Raw genomic sequence first — 22,803 nt, 5'->3', positions numbered from 1 at the left:
GGGAGGGGGGAGGGGTCCAACTCACACCATCCAGTGGACGTCGCTCACTAGGGGTGGAGGAGGGGGATGACTCGGCATGGAGGTGGCCGGGGGCCTCTGGGGGGCGGGTCCTGGCGGTGGGTTCTGGGTCCCCCGGAGAAGCGGCAGGGCCGGGCCGGGCAGAGCCGAGGGCCCCGGAGACCGCTGAGAAGAGCCTGAGGCAGAGGGCCGGGACGCTGTTGGGGAGCGCGGGGACTTGGGCCGACCCCCCCCACGGGGCCGAGGCTGACCCCCCCCACGGGGCCGAGGCTGACCCCACACACACACACAGGGCCGAGGCTGACCCCACACACACACACACAGGGCCGAGGCCCCTCCTAAATATCTGCTTGCAGGAAACTGCCTGGTTGGGAGAGCAAAGACGAGGCCGGCTGCCCGCAGGGGACCAAGCGTGGCACCCCCTGCCCAGGGGCACAGGCAGGAGCAGGAAGCCCCGCCCCGCTCTCCTCAGTGTCTCGCCATTGCTGCGGGACGTCTGCCCCTGGTCTGGCACGCCGGGCACCCCGGGCACGCCCGCATGGTCACATCCTCGCTCCTCTGGGAGCGCCGACCACTTCCCTTTCCTCGGTCACCGCCTCCATCTGGGGCTTCCCAATTCCGGCCTGGGCTGCCCCTCGGGGATGCCCACCAGGCCGGGCTCTTCTCCATCCCAGCCAGTTGCCCTGGGGACGCCTCCCCACCTTTTGTGGGGGACTCCCAGATGGGGGGCAGCGTGCCGGCCAGCAGAGGCGGGCCAGGCCGCCAAGGTGACCAGGGAGGCCCCAGCCTCCACTCAGAAGAGGGTCTGAAGGCTTCTGGCTCCCTCCGGCCGCCCCAGGAGGCCTGGGGCTCCCCACTGCCTTCAGGGCTACTTGGCTCCGACATTCAAGGATCTCCCACCCCGAAACCTAATTCTCCATCACTTCCTCCAGCTAGGAAGACGGGGGTGCACTGGACAGAGCACTGGGTCAGGAGGTGGGAACACCCAAGTTCAAATCCTGCCTCAGACACTAGCTGTGACTGTGGACAAGTCACTCAGTTCCTGCCTGCCTCAGTTTCCCCATCTATAAAACAGGGATAACAACAGCACTCACCACCCAGGGTCATCGTCGGGAGGATCTTAGGAGAGCCCGTTTCCTCCCTTCCCTGAGTGGGGGCTCCCCCGGCCGTCCCCATCCTCCCATGCGCTCTCCCCCAACAACTGCTGGGACTTCTGGGAGCCGAGACCATGGCTGCCGGCACCCCCAAAGTGCCGCCTCCTCGAGGGGCCTCGGCGCTTTTTTAGCACTAACAGCCGCTGGGCAGAGGGTGAAGGCAGGATTCGAGGGCAGTGCCCGGGAGGAAGGGCACGGTGCCCGTGGGCAGGAGGCTGCAGCCCATCCGCGGCACAGCTCTGGCACCTGGGCTCGACACAGGGAGTCGCCGGTGCCCTCACCTGGGGCGCGGAGGCTCGGCGGGGCCGGCCCTCTCCACGGGGTCCAGCAGGAAGTCCGGTCGGCGAGGCTGCTTCCTCACAGGCCGCACGATGCCACTGCAGGGCAGAGGGCACGAGTGTGCCCGGGGGCACTGCCCGTCTCCTCCCCCAGCCTCCCCCGGGTACTGAGGCACAAGTTGGGCCGCGGGCAGCGCCAGAACTACCGGGAGGGGCAGACGGGCTCCAGGCCCTCCTGCAGGAAGCCCGTCGGGCTCCCCCTCATGGCTGGGGGAAGAGGAGGGGGCGGGAAAAGGAGAAACCGTGAGCCGAGGCCCAAAGCGGATCCTGGGGGGCTTCTCGTGTCCGGGCTCCGGGAGCCCCGCAGGGGAAGGACGCGCCTGATCGGGAGAGGAGGGCTCGCAGGGGCTGCGGGGGGCACTCACGGGTCGGGGAGGTAGGGGTCCCCCGAAGCCAGCTGAAGGGCCCACCCCCAGGACTTCTGGGGCCTCCGAGGCGCTCTGGACGGCTCCGTGCCCACGGCGGCCTCCCCGGAGGCCTCCCCGGAGGCGGCGCTGCCAGCAGGGGGAGGCATGCCAGCGCTGGGCACCTCAAACGTCACCCTCCTGCGGGCGCGGGCGGCCCTGGCCAGGGCCTTGTGCTTCCAGAGGGCGGCGCAGCGCCGTACGACCCGGTGCACACTGTGGGCCACCTGCCGACACACAGCGACCCCCTCCCTGAGGCCGGAGCGGCCCCCCGCAGCGTCCCGAGCCCCGGCCCCCCGCCCAGAAAGGTGCCCGACCTGGGCCTGCCGCTGGGCCTGCAGCTGCCCACGGAAGCTCTTCATGCCCGTCGTGAACCTCAGGAGGCGGGTGACGCCCTCATGCACCAGGCCGTCGTGGTAGGCCAGCGCGGCCCGCTCCAGCCGGCCTCTCTTCCTCCTCCGCTCCAGCACGAAGCCCAGCCACGCGTCCCAGACCTGCAGGGGAGGCCGCCGCAGGGCCGCGCGCTCAGGCCCCTGGACCCGGGGAGGGCCACCGGCCTCCCCCTCGGGGACTCCCCGTCTGCGCCTCAGCCCAGCTGGCCAGAGGGGTCCTGAGGGCCATCCCCGGGCAGGCCCCAGGTCTGGAGGCCCCGATGGAGCCTCTGGGCCGGCCTCCGCATCACCCAGGGAAAGAGGAAGGCTTTGTCGCCGAGGCCGCCCCGGCTCTCTGGGGCACCGACCTTCGTGCCTCGGCTCTAGGGCAGGGCGTGCGAGGCGGCCCGGCCCGGGAGCAGAGAGAGGGCCGGCTCGGAGGCGGCACACGCAGGGCCCACGGTCCGGAGGCCGGCAGGCCGCTCGCCACCCCCCAAGGGCTCGGCGCCCGCAGCGCCCCGGTAACAGGAGCTCGCAGAGCCTTCCTGGGCTCCCGGGGAGGAGGGGTGGCGCCCCGCGCGGGCCAGGCCCGATACCTTTCCCTGCAGCGTGAAGGACCAAAACCAGAGCGCGCGGACGGTGGCCTGCCGCTCCCGCTGCCTCTCCCCCAGCTGTGGGCCAAGAGGACGACAGCTTAGACGATGGCACGGCACCAACGGGCCGAGGGGGACGGACAGAGACGGAGGGACAGAGGGACAGAGAGGACGGACGGACTGGCAGGACGGGAGGACGGGGCAGAGGTGCAGACTGCTGGCAGCTCAAGGGATGGGGTCAAGGCAAACCCAGGGCAAGGCAGGAGAAAGCAGTCGATGGTACCACCTGGCACGACTTGGGGGGGTGCCTGGGCAGTTTGGAGGCTGGGAGAGGGGGATGTGGGTGGCCCCCAGAGACCCCCCACTTGCCCAGGGCCCAGGTGCCCTCGTCCCGCTTCTCGTGGGGGCCCCGAGGCCCTGGCTTCGTGCCGGCTCCCCAGAGGGGCTGAGGGGGGCCCAGGCTGCCCACCTGGCACTTCCATACGGAGAAGCAGGAGCGGCTGAGTCTCTGAGCCATCAGCTGGGCGCCGCGCCGCTGCAGGAGCTAAAGGGAAAGCCGGGGGACACCTCGAGGCTGAGGCTGGCTCCGGGAGCCCCCCACCCCCACCATGGTGCCCAGCGGGCTCTCCCGGGGCGTCCGAAGGGAAGGAGGGCGTTCCTGGGCCCAGGCCGCCCGCCTCTGCTCACCATCTTCTGGACGTGCTCCGAGTGGTGCTGCTTCCAGCGCGCCATGCAGGCCCCGAGCAGCCTCCTCCGGTGGTGCCGCGCGGCCCGCAGCTCCTGGGCTCTCTGCTGCGAAGAGCGCCGGCCTCGCTCCCGCCAGCGCCGGAACAGGGCTCGCAGGCGGCCTGAGGAGGGCGCGGGGAGGCCCGTCAGCCGTCTCGGCGCTCTCCAGAGCCTCGTCGGGGCATCCCAGGGGCGCCTTCGCTGTCTCTGTAGGCCCCCCTCGGGCTCCAGGGCCCGGCCATGGGGGTGAAGGACTCGCCCAGGACCCCCCTCTCTGCCGGGCTCCACCCCGAGCCGCCCCGCCGCTCCTAAAGGGGCGTTTGGAGGGAGGCGGGCACGGGCGGCGCCTCTCCTCACCTCGTGCCAGCCGCTTCCTGGCCTCCATCAGGGCCACGTCGTCGCGCTGCCTCGAGGACCTCCTCAGGGACGCCGCATCCCGCCAATGCACCGCCACCTGCAGAGGGGGCGCCCGTCATGCCCCCGCCAGGCACGCAGAGGGGGCACGCGGAGCGCACGTGCACGGCGGGGGCGCCAAGCCCGAGCCGGGTGACCGCGGAAGAGCGAAGCGGGAAGCTCTAGGCTGCTGGGAGAGAAGGCCGAGGAAGGGAGCGGCGGGGCCTTTGGCGCCGTACAAAAGGGAATCCGGACCTGACCAGACTTGACTCCTCGTGAGCCGAGGGCAGCCGGGTCAGAGGTGCCGGCGGACAGAGGGGGCTCCGGCCGTCCCGGGCGCTCGCCGAGGCCTGGCAGACGTCGCCTCCTCCCCGGAGCCTCTCTAGTGCCGCAGAGGTTCTACTCCGACACTGACCGGGGCAGCCTCTGCTCTGCCTAAAGGGGGGAGCCCTGATGGCTCACGTGACTCACACAGCCTGACCATTCGCTTAGAGCAGCCCAGAACATGGCCGACACGGACGTCGGTCACAGGCTGACCCTGTGCCCAGAACCGGGCCGATCTCGGGCCACAAGGACAAAACTCAAGCCCTTCTCTCCCTGGGGAACCTTCCGTTCCAATTGGGCCGCCCAGGCCCAGAGCCCCATGGCTAAGCCTGCCTGAGGCGCAGATGGCAGGGCCGAGGAGGCCGGTGTGACCCGGGCTGGGGACCGGCCTGCAGGGACAGAGAAGTGAGTGGGGTCGGGCCGAGACATGGCGGGGAGAAGAAGGGAAGGGAAGGGTCCCGGGGGCAGCGAGGCGGCTCAGGGGAGACACAGCCGGGCCTCGCAATGGGAGGTCCTGGGTTCAAACACTTCCACGCAATGCCTGGCCTTCACCACTCTTCTGCCTTAGAACCAAGGTTTGGCATCGATTCTAAGGCAGAAGGGAGGGGAGAGAGAGGGGTCTGTGAGGCGCTCGGCCCCTCCGACCAGGAGGCTGGCGGGGGGCTCCCTCGCCAGGCACGGCAGGTCGGGAGGGGAAGGTTTTTGGGGAGGCTTATCATGAGTTCTGCTCAGGCCACGGGGAAGCTCTGGAACCCCCTGCAATGTCCCCCAGGTGATGGGAACTCAGAGTTCAGGGCAGAAAAACAGGAAATTGGGTCAGTGAGGCTGTGAGAAATGTTAAAGAGAAGAGAAGAGGCCCGGGGAGAGGACGAGCAGCCCAGGAGGAAGCCGGGAGGGTGGGCAGGAAGGACGAGGAATGAGAAAAGGCCGCCGGCTGCGGCCATCACGAGGTCCCCAGGACGCTGATGGGCAGGAAGCCCCCGAGCCGAGCAGGCCACAGCACCTTGGAAAACCATTCTGACCGGGAAAGCCAAGACCACGTCTCAGGGAGGCATTTTCCCAGGCTACGGCGGCTCGGGGAGAAAGACGGGTCTGTGAGCGGGCACCGAGCATGGGCTGGGCCAGGAGCATCGGCGGAGGTGGGGGAACGTTCCAGGGCCCAGAGGCACCTCACAGACAGCACTGGGGCAGGGGAGAGATGCCAGGGATCCCTGAAGCGAGTGCTGGGCCCAGGAACAGGTCCCAGATCGAGGACAGGAGCAGCAGGCACAAGCGAGGGGACCCTCAACATAGATGGAACAAGGAACAAGTTCTAGACATGGCCCAGCTGCTGGTCAGTCATTTCAGTCAACTCTTTGGGATCTCATTTGGGGTTTTCTTGGCAGAGATCCTGGAACGGTGGGCCATTTCCTTCTCCAGCTCATTTTACAGATGAGGAAACTGAGGCAAACAGGGCAAACTTGCTAGAAAGTGACTACAGGTAGATTTGAATTCAAGTCTATCCACTCTCTGCACCGCGCCACTAGCTGCTCCCAGAATGGCCTACACAAGTACAAAACACGTCATGCAAATAAAGACGGATCTAAACATCTGGAGAAATATCAGCTGCTCATGGATGGGACAAGCCAATATAATAAAAATGGCAACACTCCCTGAATTCATCAGCTTATTAAAGGACTACTTTAGAGAGAGAGAGAAAATAATAACAAAATTCATCCGGAGGAACAAAAGGTCACGAAGATCAATGGAATCGAGGAAAACAAAAGTGGGAGGGAAGAGGCAGTGCCCGACTCAAGCTATCCCAGCCAGCTGTGTGGTCCTGGGGAAGAACCGGGGCTGCTGGGTGCTGGCGGACGCCCCCCGCGATCCCAGCGGCTGGGGAGAGCTCTCCGTCTGACCCGACAGCCTCCCGTTTTCACGTGCGCCATTCGGAGCATTTACCCAGAGAAGCCCCAAGCGGGACGCTGGAAACGGTCCGCGGCGGGGCCAGCTCCAGGAGAGGGTCCCAGGAGGTGAAATGCATGACTGAGCCCATAAAATTAAAAGATTCTGCCCAAACAAAACCAATGCAGCTAAAATGAAAAGAGAAGCAGGAAACTGAGAGGGAATCTTTGGAGCAAGTTTCTCTGCTGAAGGTTTCACTCCCAAGACTTGCAGGGAATGGAGTTAAAGGGATAAGAAGAAGAGCCGTTCCCCAACGGGCCTGGGGCCAAAGGAGGTGTTTTCAAAGGAAGAAATTCAAGCTAGCAAAAGGCACGTGACAAAGCGCTCTCCATCCGGCCTGCCTAGAAGCGCACCCTAAAACAACTGATGGTCCCCTGAGCCCATCAGCCTGGGGAAGCCGACAGAAAAGGAAAGGAAGATGCTGGAGGGGATCCGGGAAATGGCGCACTGAGGCACGGTCAGAGGTGTCACGGGGGACCCCCCGAGCACCATCACTGCCAGGGGAGGGAGGAGGAAGCCCGGAGCGGGAGGGCCCTGCCAGGACAGAAGGGAACCGCAGGCCCGCTTCGCCGCCTCCCCCAGGCGCTCCGGCACGAGCCCAGAGGCACGGCTCAGGGACCCCAGGGGCGTCCTCCGGAGAAGCGGGCCTTTAGGGGAGCAGCATCCACCCATGGGGACAACCAGACATTCGTGGCCAGCCCACCGGGGCCCCGGCTGTGCGCCACGGACGAGGGAGCTCAGGCTTGCCCCCCCGGGTCAGTCGGCCCCCTCCCGTGGTCCGTGCTCCCCCCAGGCCCGTCCCTCAGCGCACCTTCCAGAGGACGGTTCTTCTGTAGTGCCCCTCGGCCTGCAGAGCTTTCCTGGCCTCCTCCACCTGGGCCGCGCTGTTCTCCCGCCAGAGCCGAAACGCCCACCTACGGGCAAGGCAGAGGGAGCCGCTCGCAGCCCGTCCCCTCCTGGGAGCCCCTCGGCGGCGACACTCGGAGGCGGGACGAGCTCTCGAGCGAGCACAGCTTGAGGGTTTGTGGCGGGAGCCGGGCTGGGCCTCCTCCCTCCCTAGACTCCGGCTCCTCGCGGTCAGGGCTGAAGGGAGTGGGCAGCCCCCGGGCCCCGGCTGCGGGCGATCTCTGGGAGGGCACCGGCGGACCTACCGCAAGAGCTCCCGGCGATGCCACTCTTCTCTCTCTGCCACGTGGCGCAGCACAGCTTGGACTCGGCCCTGATACGTCTGTAGGGGAGAGCCTGGCCTTTACCAGTGAGAGGCGGGGCCCAGGGTGCCCCTCCCGGGGGCCGGCTCCGTCTGCGCCCCTGTGCCTGGCGCCTGGCTGCGGCCGCACACACGGTGCCCCCGTCTCTCCCCGCCACCCGCCGCCTAGGCGAAGCCCGGCGCCTCTCACCATCCAGCCGGTCAGGGTCCTCCGCAGCAGCGCCTCGTGGTAATGGCAGTCGGCGCGGATCACCTTCTCCCACTTCACGTTCTGCAGGGCCACGTACTACAGGAGAGGGAAGTGTGGGCGAGGGCACGGCGGCCGGGGGGCGAGGAGGAAGGGGGGCCCCGCTGTGGGGGCTCCCCTCGGGGACCCTCCGGGCAGGGCTTTCCGCCGGGTGGCTCACCTGTCGCCACTTGCTCCAGGCCAAACGCACGAGCAGATGCGAGTTGAAGGCCGCAGCCCTGGCCTCCCCGGCCCGCCTGGAAGAGGGAAATGGGCCAGAGGCTGTTTTCATGTGCCGGCCTCTTCCCAGACCTCCTGCCCTCCTTTCTCCCCAAAGGGGAAATGTGTCCGGCTGGGCAGGCTTTGAGACATGGTGGAGAAGCCCCAGAGCCCAAGCTGGACCCAGAGAAGTGGCCCCTCACGCTCTCCCGCCTCGGCTGCACCCCTCGCGGTGCGGGTCAAACATGGGAGGCTGTGGGGGTCCTACAGACAAAGCTGTGGGTCGGCAGGACCTTGGGCGGGAGGCCCGACACAGCTCTCTGGAGGGGGAGGGATTCGGGGCAGGGATGGCAGGTGGCACGAGACAAGCCTTGAGGTGGGCTGCACAGGGGGGCTTTGGGGGCACCGATTCCTGCCTGGGAGGGTTTCCTTGCTGTAGAGGCTGCCCAGGCGGCACTGAGAGCCCGGAGTGACCGAGAGCCAGGGCTGGAAGGGCCCTGAAGGCCAGCTGGAGGCCTCGGGGGGAGCACAGACAACGTGGGTGAGAGTGGGGAGACTGGCAGAGGGGAGTATCATGATCGGGGAGCCTCCCGAGGGGCACCGGCCTTGGCACCGTCAGGGAACGTCAGAGGTACTTGCTGAGCTCGGACGGCCTCGAGGTTCTCCTTCCACACCCGGAAGGCCCTCTGCAGCTGCCTGTGGCGGCGATGGGCGCACGCCGTGGCCTGGTTCCCTCTTTCCATGGAATGCTCGGCTGCCCGCCGGCGCCACTTGGACCAGCACTGCCGGAGCACCTGCCGCTCAGCGTGGAGGACGGCCTAGGACAGAGGGGGAAACAGAGGCCTGAGGAAGGAGATCGGGCCCAGGGTCCTGCCCGCGCCGCTCCCTCCTCGCCACGCTCACCGCCCAGACTCGCCGGGCGCTGAACGGGAGCCCTGAATTGTGCTGCGCCCTTGGCCGTCTCCCAAATCAATCCTATCACAATCTTAGCCAACCCTTGGGAACCAAATCAAATGTCCCCACCTTCGTGAAGCCCTCCTGGATTCCCCCACTGGCTGGGAGCCCAACTCCCTGCCATATCGGGGGGCTGCGAGGAGGCCGCCGGGCCAACCCCTTTGCTGGACGATAGAAGAAGCCGAGGCCCGGGAGGTTGTGGCCTCACAGAGCGGCCCATTAGCGAGGAAGAGCACAGACCTGAGGGGCGCCGAGGCCAAGGCCGGGGTCACTTAACAGATAAAGACACCGAGGCACAGATGGGTCAAGTGCTCTGTCCGAGGCCACACAGGAAAGAAGCACGAGAAGAACCACGCGGCATTTTCCCTTCATCCAAGGGCCTTGGCTTATTCCCGGCCCCGCCGGACGGCCAGCTCGGGGGGTCCCCTCGGCTCTGACCCGCACGACGCCTCTAAGGACGCCTCGCACCCAGCAGGTGCTCAACAAATCAGGGCGTCCCAGACCTGCCGAGGACGGGTGAGGGGAGGCCTGGCTCCCCGGACCTCCTCTCCGGGTCTGGCCCTCGTCTGGCCCAGAACCTTCCTCAGGTCACCTCGCCATGCTGGCATCAGGAGAGCAGCTACGAGCCGCGGCACGGGGCACGGATGGCCGCCTTCCTCACCACGGCCTTAGAGGCACCGGGCCCCTCGCCACCCCTGCCCGCCCGGGTCTGGGCCCCTGGGACAAGGGTTACCATCCTCTCAGACAACCGCGCTTCTCGCTGCCGATACACCTTCTGCCACCACGTGTCAAACACCCGCCTCTTCACCAGATCCCTAAAAGGAAGAAGAGTGAAAAGGCTGCCGGTGGTGGCCATGACCTGAAGTGGGCAGACTGCCGGGGGCCGCTCCCCTGGCCTGGCCGCTCGAGGCGAGGTGCGGAGGGCAGCCCATGGCCAGCACTCCCGGCCCCAGGACCTGAGCGTTGGGGCAGCCCGCAGCAGCAGCAGCAGCAGCCAAGATCCAAGGGATCCCCAGAAACTCCCCAACCCTCCTGTCCTCTCTGGGGCAGCCCTGCCTCTCTGCAGTCTCCCCCCACCGCTCCCCGTTCTTCCTCCTGCCTCCTGAGCCTCGTCTTCTCCACGTCTTTCACCTCAGCCTCCCACGACAGCCTCAAAGCCCTCCGCCACGCTGGTGGCTCTCCTCAAGGTGCTGCCGGAGCCCTGGTGCCCAGAACTGAAGCCCACGTCCTGATGGGCACGGGGGGGGGGGGGGGAGGGGGCTGTACCGCCGGCCAGCAGAGCCCAGGACGAAGCCGTCCACCGTGTCCTCCCCGCAGTCCTCCCCCGTCTTCTCTTCCCGGCCCCTCTGGCCAAAGCAGCTCTTTCTGCCAGGTCACGCGCCTCTCCGGGCAAGCCAGCAACTCCAAATAACTGGATTCTGCCAGCCTCCCCTCTGAGGGCCCCAGCGCCCTCCTCCACAAAATGGGGGGCTGCCCGGCTCAAAACCCACCATCGGCGGGGGCGAGGGCTCGGTCTCTTTGTCCCTCACCCCCTTGGAGCCGCGACCAGTCCGCCCATATTTTGGGAGTGACGAGACCCGCTGGAAGGGCCTCCTGGTGCCGCGGGACCCCCTGAGGGGCGGTCAGGGCTTTGCTGTCTAGCAAAAGGCTCGGTGACGCCCGCAACAGGCACGCGCTAGGCTGGAAGGAGACCAGCACCGGGAAGATCGTGTTGCACGCCGAGGACCTGCTCGGCTGGGCCAGCAACGCCGCTGAGCACCCACAAGGGTCACGGGCCCAGCACCCCAGGAAGGGCCGCCAGTGTCCGTTCCTACTGACGTGCCAGACGCCCGAGAAGCAAGGCAGGAGGCGCGATTCCATCTGCCCAGGAAGAGGCAGTTTCCTTGGCTCCACCAGGCACATCATTCGGGACAAGAGAAAAGGCTTTCGGGGTCCCTGAGAGCAGAGGATGGAGAAGAGTGGGGGGCTGGGAGTCAGGAGGCCTGGGGCCCGCTTCAGACAGTGGCATCCACCTTGTTCAGGACCTTCCTAGAGCTGGCCGTGAGGTGACTCATCTGTAAAACACGGCGGCCAAGACAGGCTGCCGGCCAAGCCTCCTTCCCTGCTCTTCGATCTGACACCCCTTCGGGCTCCAAAGGCCAAGCATTCTACGGAGATGCTGCTATCAATTTAGCCTCAACCCCCAAGACATGTACAGACAGAAAAGAGAAGGGAGCACTAGCTTTAGGAGAAGCACGACGGGTGCCCAAACAGGACAACCATTTCCTGAATTCCAAATCCAACCCATGATCTTTGGGCTTTTTTCTTCTTCCCTTCACTGAGTTTTCGGAATGGAACTAAGACACCCCCAACAAGCAGGAGCATTTCTATATAGCAACAACCAAATACAAGAGGGAATAAGAGCCGGCCCAAATAACTACAAAACCCCTGTGACAGGAGGCAGTCAAACCCCTGCCGCATACTCAGCATCTGAACAAACACAATCACAAGATCCTCCCTGAAGAACCAAAGGCCAACATCATTAACTGGAAGGATACTCGGTGCTCATGGCTGGGCCTTGCTAACACAATAAAAATGATAGCCCTGCAAAAACTCATTTCCCGATTTAGTGCTTTACCAATTAAGGTATAATCAGGATACTTTACAGACCTGGATAAAATGACAGTAGAAATCATTTGAAGGAAAGTAAGAAAAGAATGAAATTTTTAAAGGCGGAAACAAGAAGGAAATGAGTACTTCCAGCCCTCAAACCACACGATAAGGCAGTGATCCTCCAAACCACTTGGTAATAGCTAAAAAACAGAGCAGATCAATGGAACAGTCCAGAGAAGGAAGAATCAGAAGCAAGCGATCTCAATAATTCAGTTACCGATAAAGTCTAAAAGGTGAATTATGTAAGAAAGTACTCCCTATTCGGCAAGCGTGTGGGGAAACAATGGCGGAAATTGGGTTTGAACCAACATCTCATAAGAGACAAAATGTTTATGTGTCTTGAAAATTAAAGGTGATGTCACAGAAAGTGTAAAGGGCAGTGAGAGTATCCTTCACAATCATGGGTAGGGGCTGAATTCTGAACCAATCAAGGATGTTACAAAAGAGAAAAAAATAAATCACTGCAATCACACAAAACTGGAAAGCACTGGCGATTGCATGAACAAAATGAATGCAACTTGAATAGGATGGGAGGTGTTCAACTGGGGAAAGCCTTTTGTATCAAATATCCCTATAAATAACAGCCAAAATACAGAGAAAACGCAATGAAAATATGTAAAACCAAAAAAGCCTTTGAACAACCAGCTCTCAAAAGAACTGGAAACAATTAACAATGACGTGAAAGAACGAACTCTAATACGACTAACAAGAGAAACTCCAACCCAAACAACTCTGATGTTTCAGACTAAAGCACTGCTAAAAAAATGTCACTATCAGAATTCAAACTCAGAGCTTCGAACGAACGACTCCCATTCCTCTCTCAATGATCTTTCTCTTCAAGCCAGGAAGTCAAACCAAATTAAATATTGTGCTCAGGGGTCAGAGGACAGGTTTTTATCTTTTTAACCCTTACTTTCCATCTTAGAGTCAATACTGTGTATTGGCTCCAAGACAGAAGAGCAGTAAGGGCTAGGCAATGGGGGTGAAATGGCTCACCCAGGGTCACATAGCTGGGAAGTGTCTGAGGCCAGATTGGAACCCAGGACCTCCCGCCTCTAGGCCTGGCTCTCAATCCTCTGAGTCACCTGGCTGCCCCTAGAGTATAGGTTTTTTGAAAAACCAGGATTATTTTGCCTCACTGATTTTAAATAAATGTGCATGTTTATATAATTTTATATACACACACGTACAAATAAAACTGCGTCATTTGTACGACCCAGTGGAATTGCTTATCGACTCTGGGACGATTTAAAAGAAAATTTTAAAAGATTTTAAAAGAAAATCTGGGGTGCCCTTAGGTACGGAGATCCAGAAGAAATTTGACTAAATCAACTAGAGAATCATCTGTGGTTCAGGGACCCTAAAGCCAATTGTGATCCCAATTATTTTCCTTTGAGTCAGTCTTGAGCTTCTGGGAGATTGTTGTATGTTTTCTTTATCTTTGAAGTATTGGAATTAAACTATGACGTATCTACATAAAAAAGAGAGAGAGAGACTTGCCATGGACTTTTTCCCAGTTTCCCGGCTCTCCTCTAAGCTTGGCTACATTCCTTTGGCTTGTGCAAAACCTTTTTAATTTGACGGACTCAAAATCGGTCGTTCCCCCACAATGCTCGCTATACTAACAATATTGTAAAAGTGCTCCGCTGGGAAAGGCTGGACCCCTCTGACGGACGATGAGCCGTGACCGGGACAGTTCCAGGGGACCCAGGATGAAAACTGCTCGGATGCAGAGGGCTCTTTTCTCCGTTTTCTTGGTTTTGTTTGCTTTTTAAAAAATTCTCTGCCACCTAGCTAATATGGAAATGTTTTGCATGACTTCCCATGTATAATGGGGTATCGTACTGTTTGCTTTCTCAGTGGGTGGGGGAAGCGCAGGAGGGAGACAATTGAGAGCCAAAAATAAGTGTAAAAAATTTTTTAAAGAAAGCAACCCCCAGGCCTGCCACTTGCTAACTTTAGCTGTGACGGTGAATAAGACTGAATTTTCTGAGCCTCCATTTCCTCTCCTGGGGGTTAGAGAGAGTCAAAAAAGGAGTCAGAATCCCAGGAAGGCGGCTCAGATGCACAATGATCACAAACAATTCCTGCTGAGGCAGAGGCTGCCGGTGGAACAGAGGGGAGAGAGTGGGCTGGGCCTGGCATCAGGAAGACCCGAGTTCAAATTCGGCCTCAGATATTTATTAGCTGTGTGATCTTGGGCAAGCCGCTTCACTTCCGTGGGGCTCAGTTTTCTCCACTATAAAATGGGGATAATAACCCTCCCCAGTCTTCTGACAAGCTTGTGCCCCCAAGGCCGGTCTGGGAATGAGCTTCTGCGGCCCACTTAGAAGCCAGACTCCGGCCACTCTGATTCCCAGAGCTGGTGCCTGCTGGTCGGGCAGCCTTTCGGAGCCACGAGGCCCCCGAGGAGGACTGGGACAAGAGGGGGCACAGAGTATTTCCTTTCCTTCAGGCCACGAGTCTTCCTCTCCTGACTGAGCTGGCCCCCACGCTAGTCTAGCTAGCAGACACCGAGATGTCCGAGGGAGCCTTCGTCCTCTCCCATCTGAGGGGCTTGAAAGAGGCTGAAAAGCCGCGCCGCGCCATGAGACGTGCTCGTGGGAAACCAGGGACCCCTGCTCTAGGGCCTGCCTGGTCAAAGGGGCCGGACACGGCCGACGGGCGGGGGAAGCTAACAGACTTGGACCTGCAAGGAGGAGGGAGAAGCCCCGGGACAGCCAGCCTCACCTGATGCCCCCCAAAGGCTCGGGAGGTGTCTTGACACTGACTGGTCAGTAGGGACTCCGCCAGGCCGAGAGTCCAAAGAGAGGGGTCCCCTGCAGCGCCGGGCCTCAGGGACACCTACCTGTGGAAGTTCACCGCCTCCTCCTGCCATGCCTTCCGCTCTCGCCGCTGGCAGCTGAAGCTCCTCCAGGCCTCAAAGAGGACGGACAGGCTCCTGCCCCGATAGTGGCCTTCGGCTTTGGCGTACTGCATCTGGAGAGGAGCGAGGGTCCGAGACACCCGGTGAGCCGAGGCAGGCCAGCCACCAGCCCGGGACAAAAGGCCCCGAGTCACTCGCAAGAGGAGGGCGGCAGAGAACACCCCCTCGGCCCTGCCATGCTGGAAGCCATCTGGAACGGAGAGACCTCAGGCCCGGGCACAGAGGCCAGAACCTGACCCGGATGGCTCTGCCCACATCCCACATCACCCAACTCCAAGTCAACGTGGCCCAAACAGAGGTCGCTCCCTCCCTCCCCCCATCCTCACACGGCCCCATTTCTGTCAGAGATCGCGCCATCTTGCCAGCTTCCCAGGAGGGCAAGGCTGGCATCCCCCTCAACTCCTCTCTCTCACCCCACACAGCCCATCGATCGCCAAACCTCGCCATTCCTAGCCCTGGCGCCTCTCTTCCGTCTGCCTCTTGGCAGGTCTCCTGGCTCTGACTCTCCCCACTCAGGTCCGTCCCCCACGCCATCCCCACAGCTGAAGGGGCTTCTCCCCCCAGGGTGCCTCAGCCCTGTCGCCTCCCCAGCCACTCGGGGCTTCATGACTTTGTACTCTATTCTGCAGACACTCCCACGCCCCTGTCATCTCCCCGAAGTCGAGATTGGGGTGCTTCTCTGTCCTGGAGGCCTTGCATCAGCCACTTCCCGAGGCCCGGGCGCCCATCGAGTGGGAGATGGCCGCCCACAGAGCGGTTCTGGAGTGTCCTCAGACTAGCGTGCTGTGGGGAAGGCTGCGGAGGACCAAGGACGGCGGAGGCAGGGAACGCTTAAAGGGTACTACAGGAACCCAGGCTCCAGGCAAGGGAAAGGAGGATGCCAGGCCCAGAGGGGCCAAATGTGGGCTGTGCTGCCAGGCCCAGGTACTGGGTCCTAGTTTGGTCTTCTACCACAAAATCGAAGGACTCGGAAGCAAAACTACCCATTCTGCTTTCCAAAGTCCCCCCAGAGAAGCCCAGAACTTCTGGAGGCAGTCACACACACAGTAGGGCCTTCCCTCATTCCTGGTTCAGCCCCTGCCCAGCTTTGCTGATAATCCACTGCGTGCCAGCCTGGCACACAGAGGTGGCAGAGGGAAGAGGGGGCTGAGCCTGCCAGTCTCGGAATCCCTGGAACCCATGATAAACGCTTGACCTGACTTGACCAGAAGGCAGGAAAGGCATCTCGAGTGAGGTCTCAGAGCGCCACTGGCCTCTGGGGCCTAGGCCGGCCAGCCCCAGGGGTGTCCCTCCTTCGAAGGCAGGGACCCCAAAGCCTCGTGCCGAGGACCGGCCCTCACCCTGCCGGGCTGGATCCAGTTTCCTCATCTGTGAGGATCTTTGCTCACTCTGGGATTCTGTGACTCTGCTAAAGGAAGGCAGGAAGGCTGCCCGCGGTGTTCAAATGTCCCCCATCTTTGCTCCTCCACTCCCCAGTGACTAGCACGGGCCTTGCACACAGCAGGCGGGCACTTAGAGCACATGACGGCCCATGATGGGGCAGGAATCACAGACAGACTCGTTCCAAACCCCCCTTTCACATCTTGGGGCTCCTTTCCCCACAGCTCCCTGCCAGGGCTGCCGCAGAGAGGCCCAAGAAGAGAAAGGGGCCTAGAGCCACGAGAGTTTAAGAAAGCTTTGAGGGGGCACTGGATGGCACAGTGCGTAGAGGGCCAGGCCCGGAGAGGGGAGGTCCTGGGTTCCACTTCCCAGCTGCGTCACTTAACGGGGGTCACTTAACCCCCAGTGCCTAGCCCTGGCCGCTCGTCTGCCTTGGAACCGATTCTTAGTATTGACTCTAAGAGGCAAGTGCAAGGCTTAAAAGAGAGCTGTGCTCCCCCATGGGAAGATGTCTTAGGCTCTCTGGTCCTTCCCCGAAGAGTCATTAAGCAACCGGAGAGGCAGAGAAGGAAGAACCTTCAGGGCATCTTCATGGGCTCCAGGGAGGCAGAATTCCAGGAACAGGACGAGCTGGGAACATGGCAAACATGGGAGACCCCGAGGCCAAACATTCGCATCTGCTGGATCTCCAAGTCCCAAGTCAGAGGCCTGCCTCAGGGGGTCTAATCAGGCCTCTGACCAGGATCCCACGTCCAGCTCTGTCCCTGCGGCCACAAGGAAGGGGCAGGGCGGGGAAGGGGGCCTGCAATCTAAGACTCTGTCAAGGGAGGGATCAGCTTTCCTGGCTTTATCTTCCCTGGTTTTTTGAAAACTCTTTGTGATCAAGGCTGGCTCTTTTGGAAGGAAGAGAAGATGGGGAAAGCTGGGAGATAGAAGAACACAAGAGAAAAAATTTAAATCTATTAAAGAAAAAAGCCCTCCTCTGCCTTGGAACCGATCCACAGGATTGAATCTAAGCGGGAAGGTGAGGGGTTAAAGAAAAATGAAGCCGAAGGGCACCCCCTGGGAATGCCCCATGTGGGTGCCCGCCTCCCTCCCCAGACCATCCACGGGCCTGGGCCCATTGCAGCCTGGGCTTGGGAGGGCTCTGCAGGCCCAGCTTTCCTCCAAAGGCAGGACTAGCCAAAGGCAGAGCCAGCCTGCGCGGACGCTGGGGCCGCGGGAGGGACGATGGCATCCTGGTTCTCTGGGTCTCGGCACCAAATTATGCGACCCATTTGAATGAATGCATTTCTGGCCCAATGCCCACGTCCCAATTGGTCTTTTGGCCCAAAGCGACAGGCTCTTAGTGTGAGCAGGACCCTTGGCCTCACTGCCCCCAGACGTACGGCCCCTCAGCATGGGGAGCTCATCCCCTCCTCAGGCAGCTCTGGGAGGAATCTTTAGAGTTCGGACCTAAAATCTACCTCCCAGAGTCCCCCCATTGTTCCTGCTCACCAAGATGGCCCAGAACCCATCTCGGCCTCCCACCCTCTGAAGACGGCCATCTCCCTCTTGGAGGCACCTCCATTGTGGGGGGCTCGCCTCCTGGCAAAGCTAAGGGTTGGCTGGGAAACGATGCCAGTTTAGGGTGCCAGGGCTCAGCGGCCTCGGCCTTCTCACGCCGGCCCCCCGTGTGGCTGCTGAGAAGAACCTGGGAAGCAGGCGCCCCCTTTCTCCGGCCTGGCGCCCAGAAGCCAGAGGAAAGCACGAGGCCCAGGGCCCTTTCCCTCCTTCCTCCCTCCTCCCTGCAGGAACGCTTCTGTTCCCCTCAAGACACACCATCTCCCTGGCAAAGTCAAGCAGAGGCCTCCATGGCCCGTTTTCCCATTTCCAAGAACCTCACCTGTTCGTGCCTGCTGCCCCGGGCATTCTGCGCCCACTGCTGGAGGCATTTGTGCAACAAGGTTTGCCTGGAAAACAAGAAGGAAATCCTTAAGCATACACGGGGGGCCGCAAGCCAGCAGCCTGGCGAATGGACTCCTCACTCTCTGGGAGAGGAACTGCCTGGGGGGGGGGGGGGACACTGAGCCAGCGGGGTCCGAGTGGGACCTGAACCAGGCCTCCCCTGCCAGGCCGGCAAAGCAAACTGAGAGGTGCCAAGGCTCCTGCACGGAGAGTGGGCCACGCGACGGCTGCAGCTGCCTTGGCAGAAAATACTCCTCCTGGAGGGGAGAAAAAGAGGAAATGGGGGCCGGCCGGATGGCCGTGGGGCAGCCCCTTCTGGAGGCCACCCTGCGGGCTTTGCTGGCCAGCTCTTGGTCACGGGGGCCCTTAGCTCATAGCCCAGCTCTGCCCCCCACCATTTCTTAGTGCAGGATGTGGCTCCCTGGTGGGGGGAAACGCTGCTGAGAATCTGTCACAAACTCGGCCACCTCCTTTTTTGTGCTGAAATAAGTGGCTGACTGTCCGTGGCAGCAGCTCACAGACACGGAACACGAGGCTAGCAAGCCCGGAAGGGAGGATCCTTCTTTCTGCGGGGACGACCCCAGCTCGGGGAGGCGGGGAAGCGCGTGCAGTCTAAGCTGGGAAGCAAAGCCAGGTCTCCTGCCTGGAGGCGGCTCTCCATCCCCATCCCTTCCACCTTTGGCTCAAAGACCAACCCGAGCCCATCTGTTTCCCATGAATGACCCACGAGGAACGAGCTTGGAGAGGGAGCTCCTGCGGAGGCCCGGCAGGCCCGCCTGGCCGCTCCCGTCCCGCTGAAACAAAGAAGGACGAGCCGCTGAGCGTGGCAGTCCAGGCCTGTCTAAGCCTTGCTTACAGTTTAGGGGTGCTCAAAAGCCACGCTGAAGAGCTCCGGGCTCATTCTGGCCAGGCTAAGCTCTCTGGCCAGGTTCGGTCCTTCACCCTGTCCAGCTGGGAGCCAGCCCTGGGGCCACCCTCGGGAAGCCGGACCCATCTCTCGGCCTCCTGGTTTTACCAAGACTCCCCGTCGGCACAGCTGTCAGACAAACTCGTGTGCCTCGGGCCGGGGCATCTGGTGATGACTGCCTACCTCGTCAGGCCCCCTCAGTCCCCCCTTCTTCTGTGACCCCAATAGAAGAGTACGGCCCAACACGAGGAGGCTCAGTCCCATCAGGGCCTTCTCGCTGCAAGTTCTACCCGTCTGCTGCGATTCTCTTGTGTCCGAGGCTCTGTGTTCCTCTCACCACCCTCAGAGCGGCACCCGCTGGGCCCAGCAAGCGACTCCTTCAGCGCCCAGGCTCACCTCCCTCATTGCTCCCCTCGTCACCATCTCCCTCAGCCTGCAACCTCCCTTCTGCGTGTTCACCACGGATAGAGGATCTGTGGCTGCCAGCAGCCACCCTGAGAGGGTCGCTGGGGAGGGCTGCGAGGCTGGGCCCCCGGGTCAAGGGAGGGGCACCTCGCACCAGACACCTGCACAAAGCCCCCCAATGACGCTGCCAGCCCCGCTGTCACCCAATGGGAGATCCCTGCCAGACCCCACCGAGCTAAGCACAGCAGAGCTGCCCCGGGAGACCCGAGGGGCCGTCGTGAGGGCACGAGAGGAAGCGGGCAGCACGGCTGCTCCAGCTCTGCCTCCGGGCATCTGGGGGTCTGCTGGGGGCTTGGCTTTCTTCCCTTTCCTTTAACTTGATTCTTGACGACTGTGGTCGGACTTTGACCCTCCTCCCTGAGGATTTTTGGCATACGGAAACCCACCCCCAGAAAAGAGAAAGAGGGCCACGAGGGGTGCTCCGGGCACAGACACCCGACTTTTACAATGGCCATTGGCCAAAGGATGCCCAAAGACTGTGGGAGCTGGAGGGTACAAAAGCTGATTTCTCCAGGGGGGACACGGAGACTTGGAGGCCCAAGACCACAGAGCCAGCCTTGTTGGCATTTCAAACAAACGGTTCCTTTTATTCAAGAGAAGCATCCCTTGCCAAGGGCCATTCCTCAGGCCAGCTGGCCCATCGCAATCTCTCTGGAACACCGCCACGTCCCTCGGCTCCCATCTCCAGTCACCAAACACCTTTCGGGCTGGAATGTGGTCACCTGGGTGGCCTCAGTGCCCAGTGAGGAGAGCAGACAGACAGACAGACAGCCCCAGCCTCCCATCTCCCTCCTTGTCATGATTCCTCCCCATGAAATGAATAAAGTAGCCCTCTGGCTTACCCGCCAGTCTCCTGTGGATTAATGAGAGCTAATATTGCCCTGTGTGTGTACACCCAAGGGTGCCCCCACACACACAATAGATTCAGGGCTGGAATCCCCTTAGGGGCCCGCAAGCCTGACCCCTCAATTTATAGAGGAGGAAACTAAGGCAAAGATGCCTAAGTGACTCTCGCTGGGACTCCGACTGGGTCTTCCTGCCTCCAAGGCCCGCACTCTACCCATCGCACCACACTGCCTCGCGGTCACCCCAGCTGCGAGGGTGCCCCTAGGGGGCCAGCTCCGCCCCAGTGAGCCCTACAGTTTGGTAGCCAGCAAGGTCAGGCGCGCCATCGGGCACCTTCCCTCTCCCCAGAGCCCCCCACACCTCTGAACTAGAACGTCCCCCCAGGAAGGTCCTGCTGAGGCAACCCTACCAGGAAGAAACCAAAGCAACCCCCTGCCCAGGCAGCCCAGAGAGTGCAGCCCCTTTGAGGCCGGGGAGGGGGATTCCGGGGGCCTGAGGAGGGCAGGGGAGCCAGGAGGCTGGCAGACGGGACCACGGGAGCTGCCCAGGCGCCCAGCCTGCTCACAAGACTTCTCTTTAGGAGTCCAGGACCTGCCCCAGACACTGGCTGAGCCCTCTTTGCCTCCATTTCCTCATCTCTAAAATGGGCCAGAGAAGGAAATGGCAAAAAGCACGGCAGCACCTTTGCCCAGAAAGCCCCAAGGGCAATCCCACAGAAGTGGTCCCAACTGAAACAGAGGGCGGTGCTGGGATGAAGTGCCAGGTCTAGCGTCGAGAAGACTTCCTGGGTTCAAATCTGGCCTCAGACACTTCTCAGCTGACCCTGGCCCTGTCACTTAACCCTGTTGGCCTCCGTTTCCTCATCTGTAAAATGGGCTAAGGGAAAAAGACAAACCACTCGAGTATCTTTGCCAAAATGACGGAACAGTAAGCGAGGCAAGGGCTTCTGGGAAGAGACCAAAGCTAAAAGGTGAAAGGCCTGAGTGAAGCCCTCTGACAAGCCCTGCCTCAAGTGGCCTGAAAAGAAGAACGCCAGCAGCTCGCTGGGGGGTCCGGCCACGAGCCCTGTACCTGTAGTGGCTGTGAGCTTGGAGGAGCTGCGGCAGCTGCTTCTCTTCTTCTCTCTGGTCAGCCCGAGCACACCAACGGTGCCAGAACCTCTGCAAAAGCTGGAGACGGAGACACACGTCAGAGCACGTGAGGGACCCTCCTGAAGGGGCTTCTGAGAAGCCCTTCCTCTTCCTAGGCCTCAAGCCATCAGAGCACCCCCATCTCCCAGAGAAGCCAACTGAGGCCCAGATGGGGACCCACGCCTCCTGACCCAAATTCCAGCACCTCTCCTGCCCCCGCAAGCCAGGCGAGACGCCCCACTCCCACCCTGGGCTTCGCAAAGGGCCTCCCCTTAAAGGTCAAAGGCAGCTCTGAGTGGGGGAGGCCTGCCCTCCCCACCAAGGGGCAGCTTCCTTCCTCTACATCCCCTTTCCAGCTTCTCCCCAGGCCCCAGAGGCAGGGGCCAGTCACTGGGGAACACCAAGGCCTCCTGGCTCGAGGTCCCGTGTTCTCCCTTCTGGGTGTCTCAGGACAGTCCCACGAGGAGAACCCGGCCTCCTGCCAGGTAGAAAATGTCTGAAATGGCATCGCAACGGCCCAGACCGACACTCGACCAGGAACAGCCGTTGGCTGTTGACCGAATGCTCGCTGACCATGTCTTAGGCCAGACCTGGGGTCGGGTGAGTAAATGCATTCCCAGGGCCCGAGCCCTGCAGAACTGTGCCAGGAGCCTCACCATGGCTTGATGCTGTCTGTGAGCCAGATTCTTCCTTAACCGCTGGAGACGGGAATTCTTCACATTCTGCCTCAGAGCCCCAAAGCAGCGGAGCTGGGGAAGAGGAGAGCCGGGGCTGGGGTGAAGCCCAAGAATGTCCCAAGGCCCCAGGCCCAGGCCCGGCCGCCAGCATGGCTGCTTGGCGCTCTGGGGCCAGGTCACTCCCACGGGTGCCCAGCACAGAGATCTGAGCAGACTCAGCTCCTGCCCTCAGAGCTTCGGCCACAGAGCCAGAACAAAAAGGCAAATCCCAAGGCCCGGACGAGCCCCCTTCTGTGGTGGCAGCTGGGATTCAAGGTCAGACGGCCCGACTTGAAGCCCGACCCTGCCGGTCACTCCCTGTGTCACCCTTGGAAAGGCCATCCCGTCCTGGAGCTGTCTGTGAAGTGAGAAGACTGGCCCGAAGGACCCCAGCACTCCCTCTGGTTCCAAGTCTCCAGACAGGTGGAGGAGAAAAGGCCAAAGGGTTCTCCAAGGCAAGAGAGAGGCCCCGGCCTGCAAAGGGGGGTCAGATCAGGGGAGGAGAGGGCTGTGTTGGAGGGCTTGGGAAAGGCAGGAAAGGACCTGGGGGAAGGGGCCCATCCGGCTCAGGGAGGCCCCAGGCAAAGGGCAGAAGGGGCATGAGGAGGCCCCTAAAGGTATGCTAATAAGTGCATTCCCCTGGCAATGGGGTGGTGAATTCAAGAGGAAAGGACGGGGGCAGCGAGGTGGACAGAGAGCCAAGCCTAGAGATGGGAGGTCCTGGCTTCAAATCTGACCTCAGACACTTCCTAGGGTCACTCTGGACAGAGCCCTGACTGCTCTGCTCTTCTGCCTTGGAACCAATACACAGCATTGAGTCTAAGACAGAAGTTTAGGGGAAAGAAAAGAAGGAAAAGGAAGGAAAAGGAAGGAAGGAAGGAAGGAAGGAAGGAAGGAAGGAAGGAAGGAAGGAAGGAAGGAAGGAAGGAAGGAAGGAAGGAAGGAAGGAAGGAAGGAAGGAAG

The 22,803-nt window shown here is 61.5% G+C and overlaps 1 protein-coding gene across 1 annotated transcript in view; it reads right to left on the bottom strand.

Annotated features, from left to right (window-relative positions):
- SFI1 (SFI1 centrin binding protein) overlaps positions 1–22,803 on the bottom strand; it is a 42,749-nt gene that overhangs the window by 3,495 nt on the left and 16,451 nt on the right. Inside the window, exons 10-28 of the mRNA XM_044685492.1 lie at positions 21,781–21,873; positions 21,066–21,163; positions 17,715–17,781; positions 14,372–14,502; positions 9,605–9,686; positions 8,523–8,735; positions 8,121–8,170; positions 7,880–8,021; positions 7,663–7,758; positions 7,417–7,493; positions 7,077–7,179; positions 3,962–4,058; positions 3,566–3,726; positions 3,348–3,422; positions 2,882–2,956; positions 2,232–2,408; positions 1,876–2,141; positions 1,454–1,549; positions 26–194 (exon numbers count right to left, since the gene is read on the bottom strand). Of these exons, the coding sequence (XP_044541427.1) occupies positions 26–194; positions 1,454–1,549; positions 1,876–2,141; positions 2,232–2,408; positions 2,882–2,956; positions 3,348–3,422; positions 3,566–3,726; positions 3,962–4,058; positions 7,077–7,179; positions 7,417–7,493; positions 7,663–7,758; positions 7,880–8,021; positions 8,121–8,170; positions 8,523–8,735; positions 9,605–9,686; positions 14,372–14,502; positions 17,715–17,781; positions 21,066–21,163; positions 21,781–21,873 (2,268 nt within the window). The remainder of the gene's footprint in view (positions 1–25; positions 195–1,453; positions 1,550–1,875; positions 2,142–2,231; positions 2,409–2,881; positions 2,957–3,347; positions 3,423–3,565; positions 3,727–3,961; positions 4,059–7,076; positions 7,180–7,416; positions 7,494–7,662; positions 7,759–7,879; positions 8,022–8,120; positions 8,171–8,522; positions 8,736–9,604; positions 9,687–14,371; positions 14,503–17,714; positions 17,782–21,065; positions 21,164–21,780; positions 21,874–22,803) is intronic.

Source organism: Gracilinanus agilis, chromosome 1 (assembly GCF_016433145.1).
Source record: "Gracilinanus agilis isolate LMUSP501 chromosome 1, AgileGrace, whole genome shotgun sequence".
NCBI lineage: Eukaryota > Metazoa > Chordata > Mammalia > Didelphimorphia > Didelphidae > Gracilinanus > Gracilinanus agilis.
This window is presented reverse-complemented; position numbering and strand designations above follow the sequence as displayed.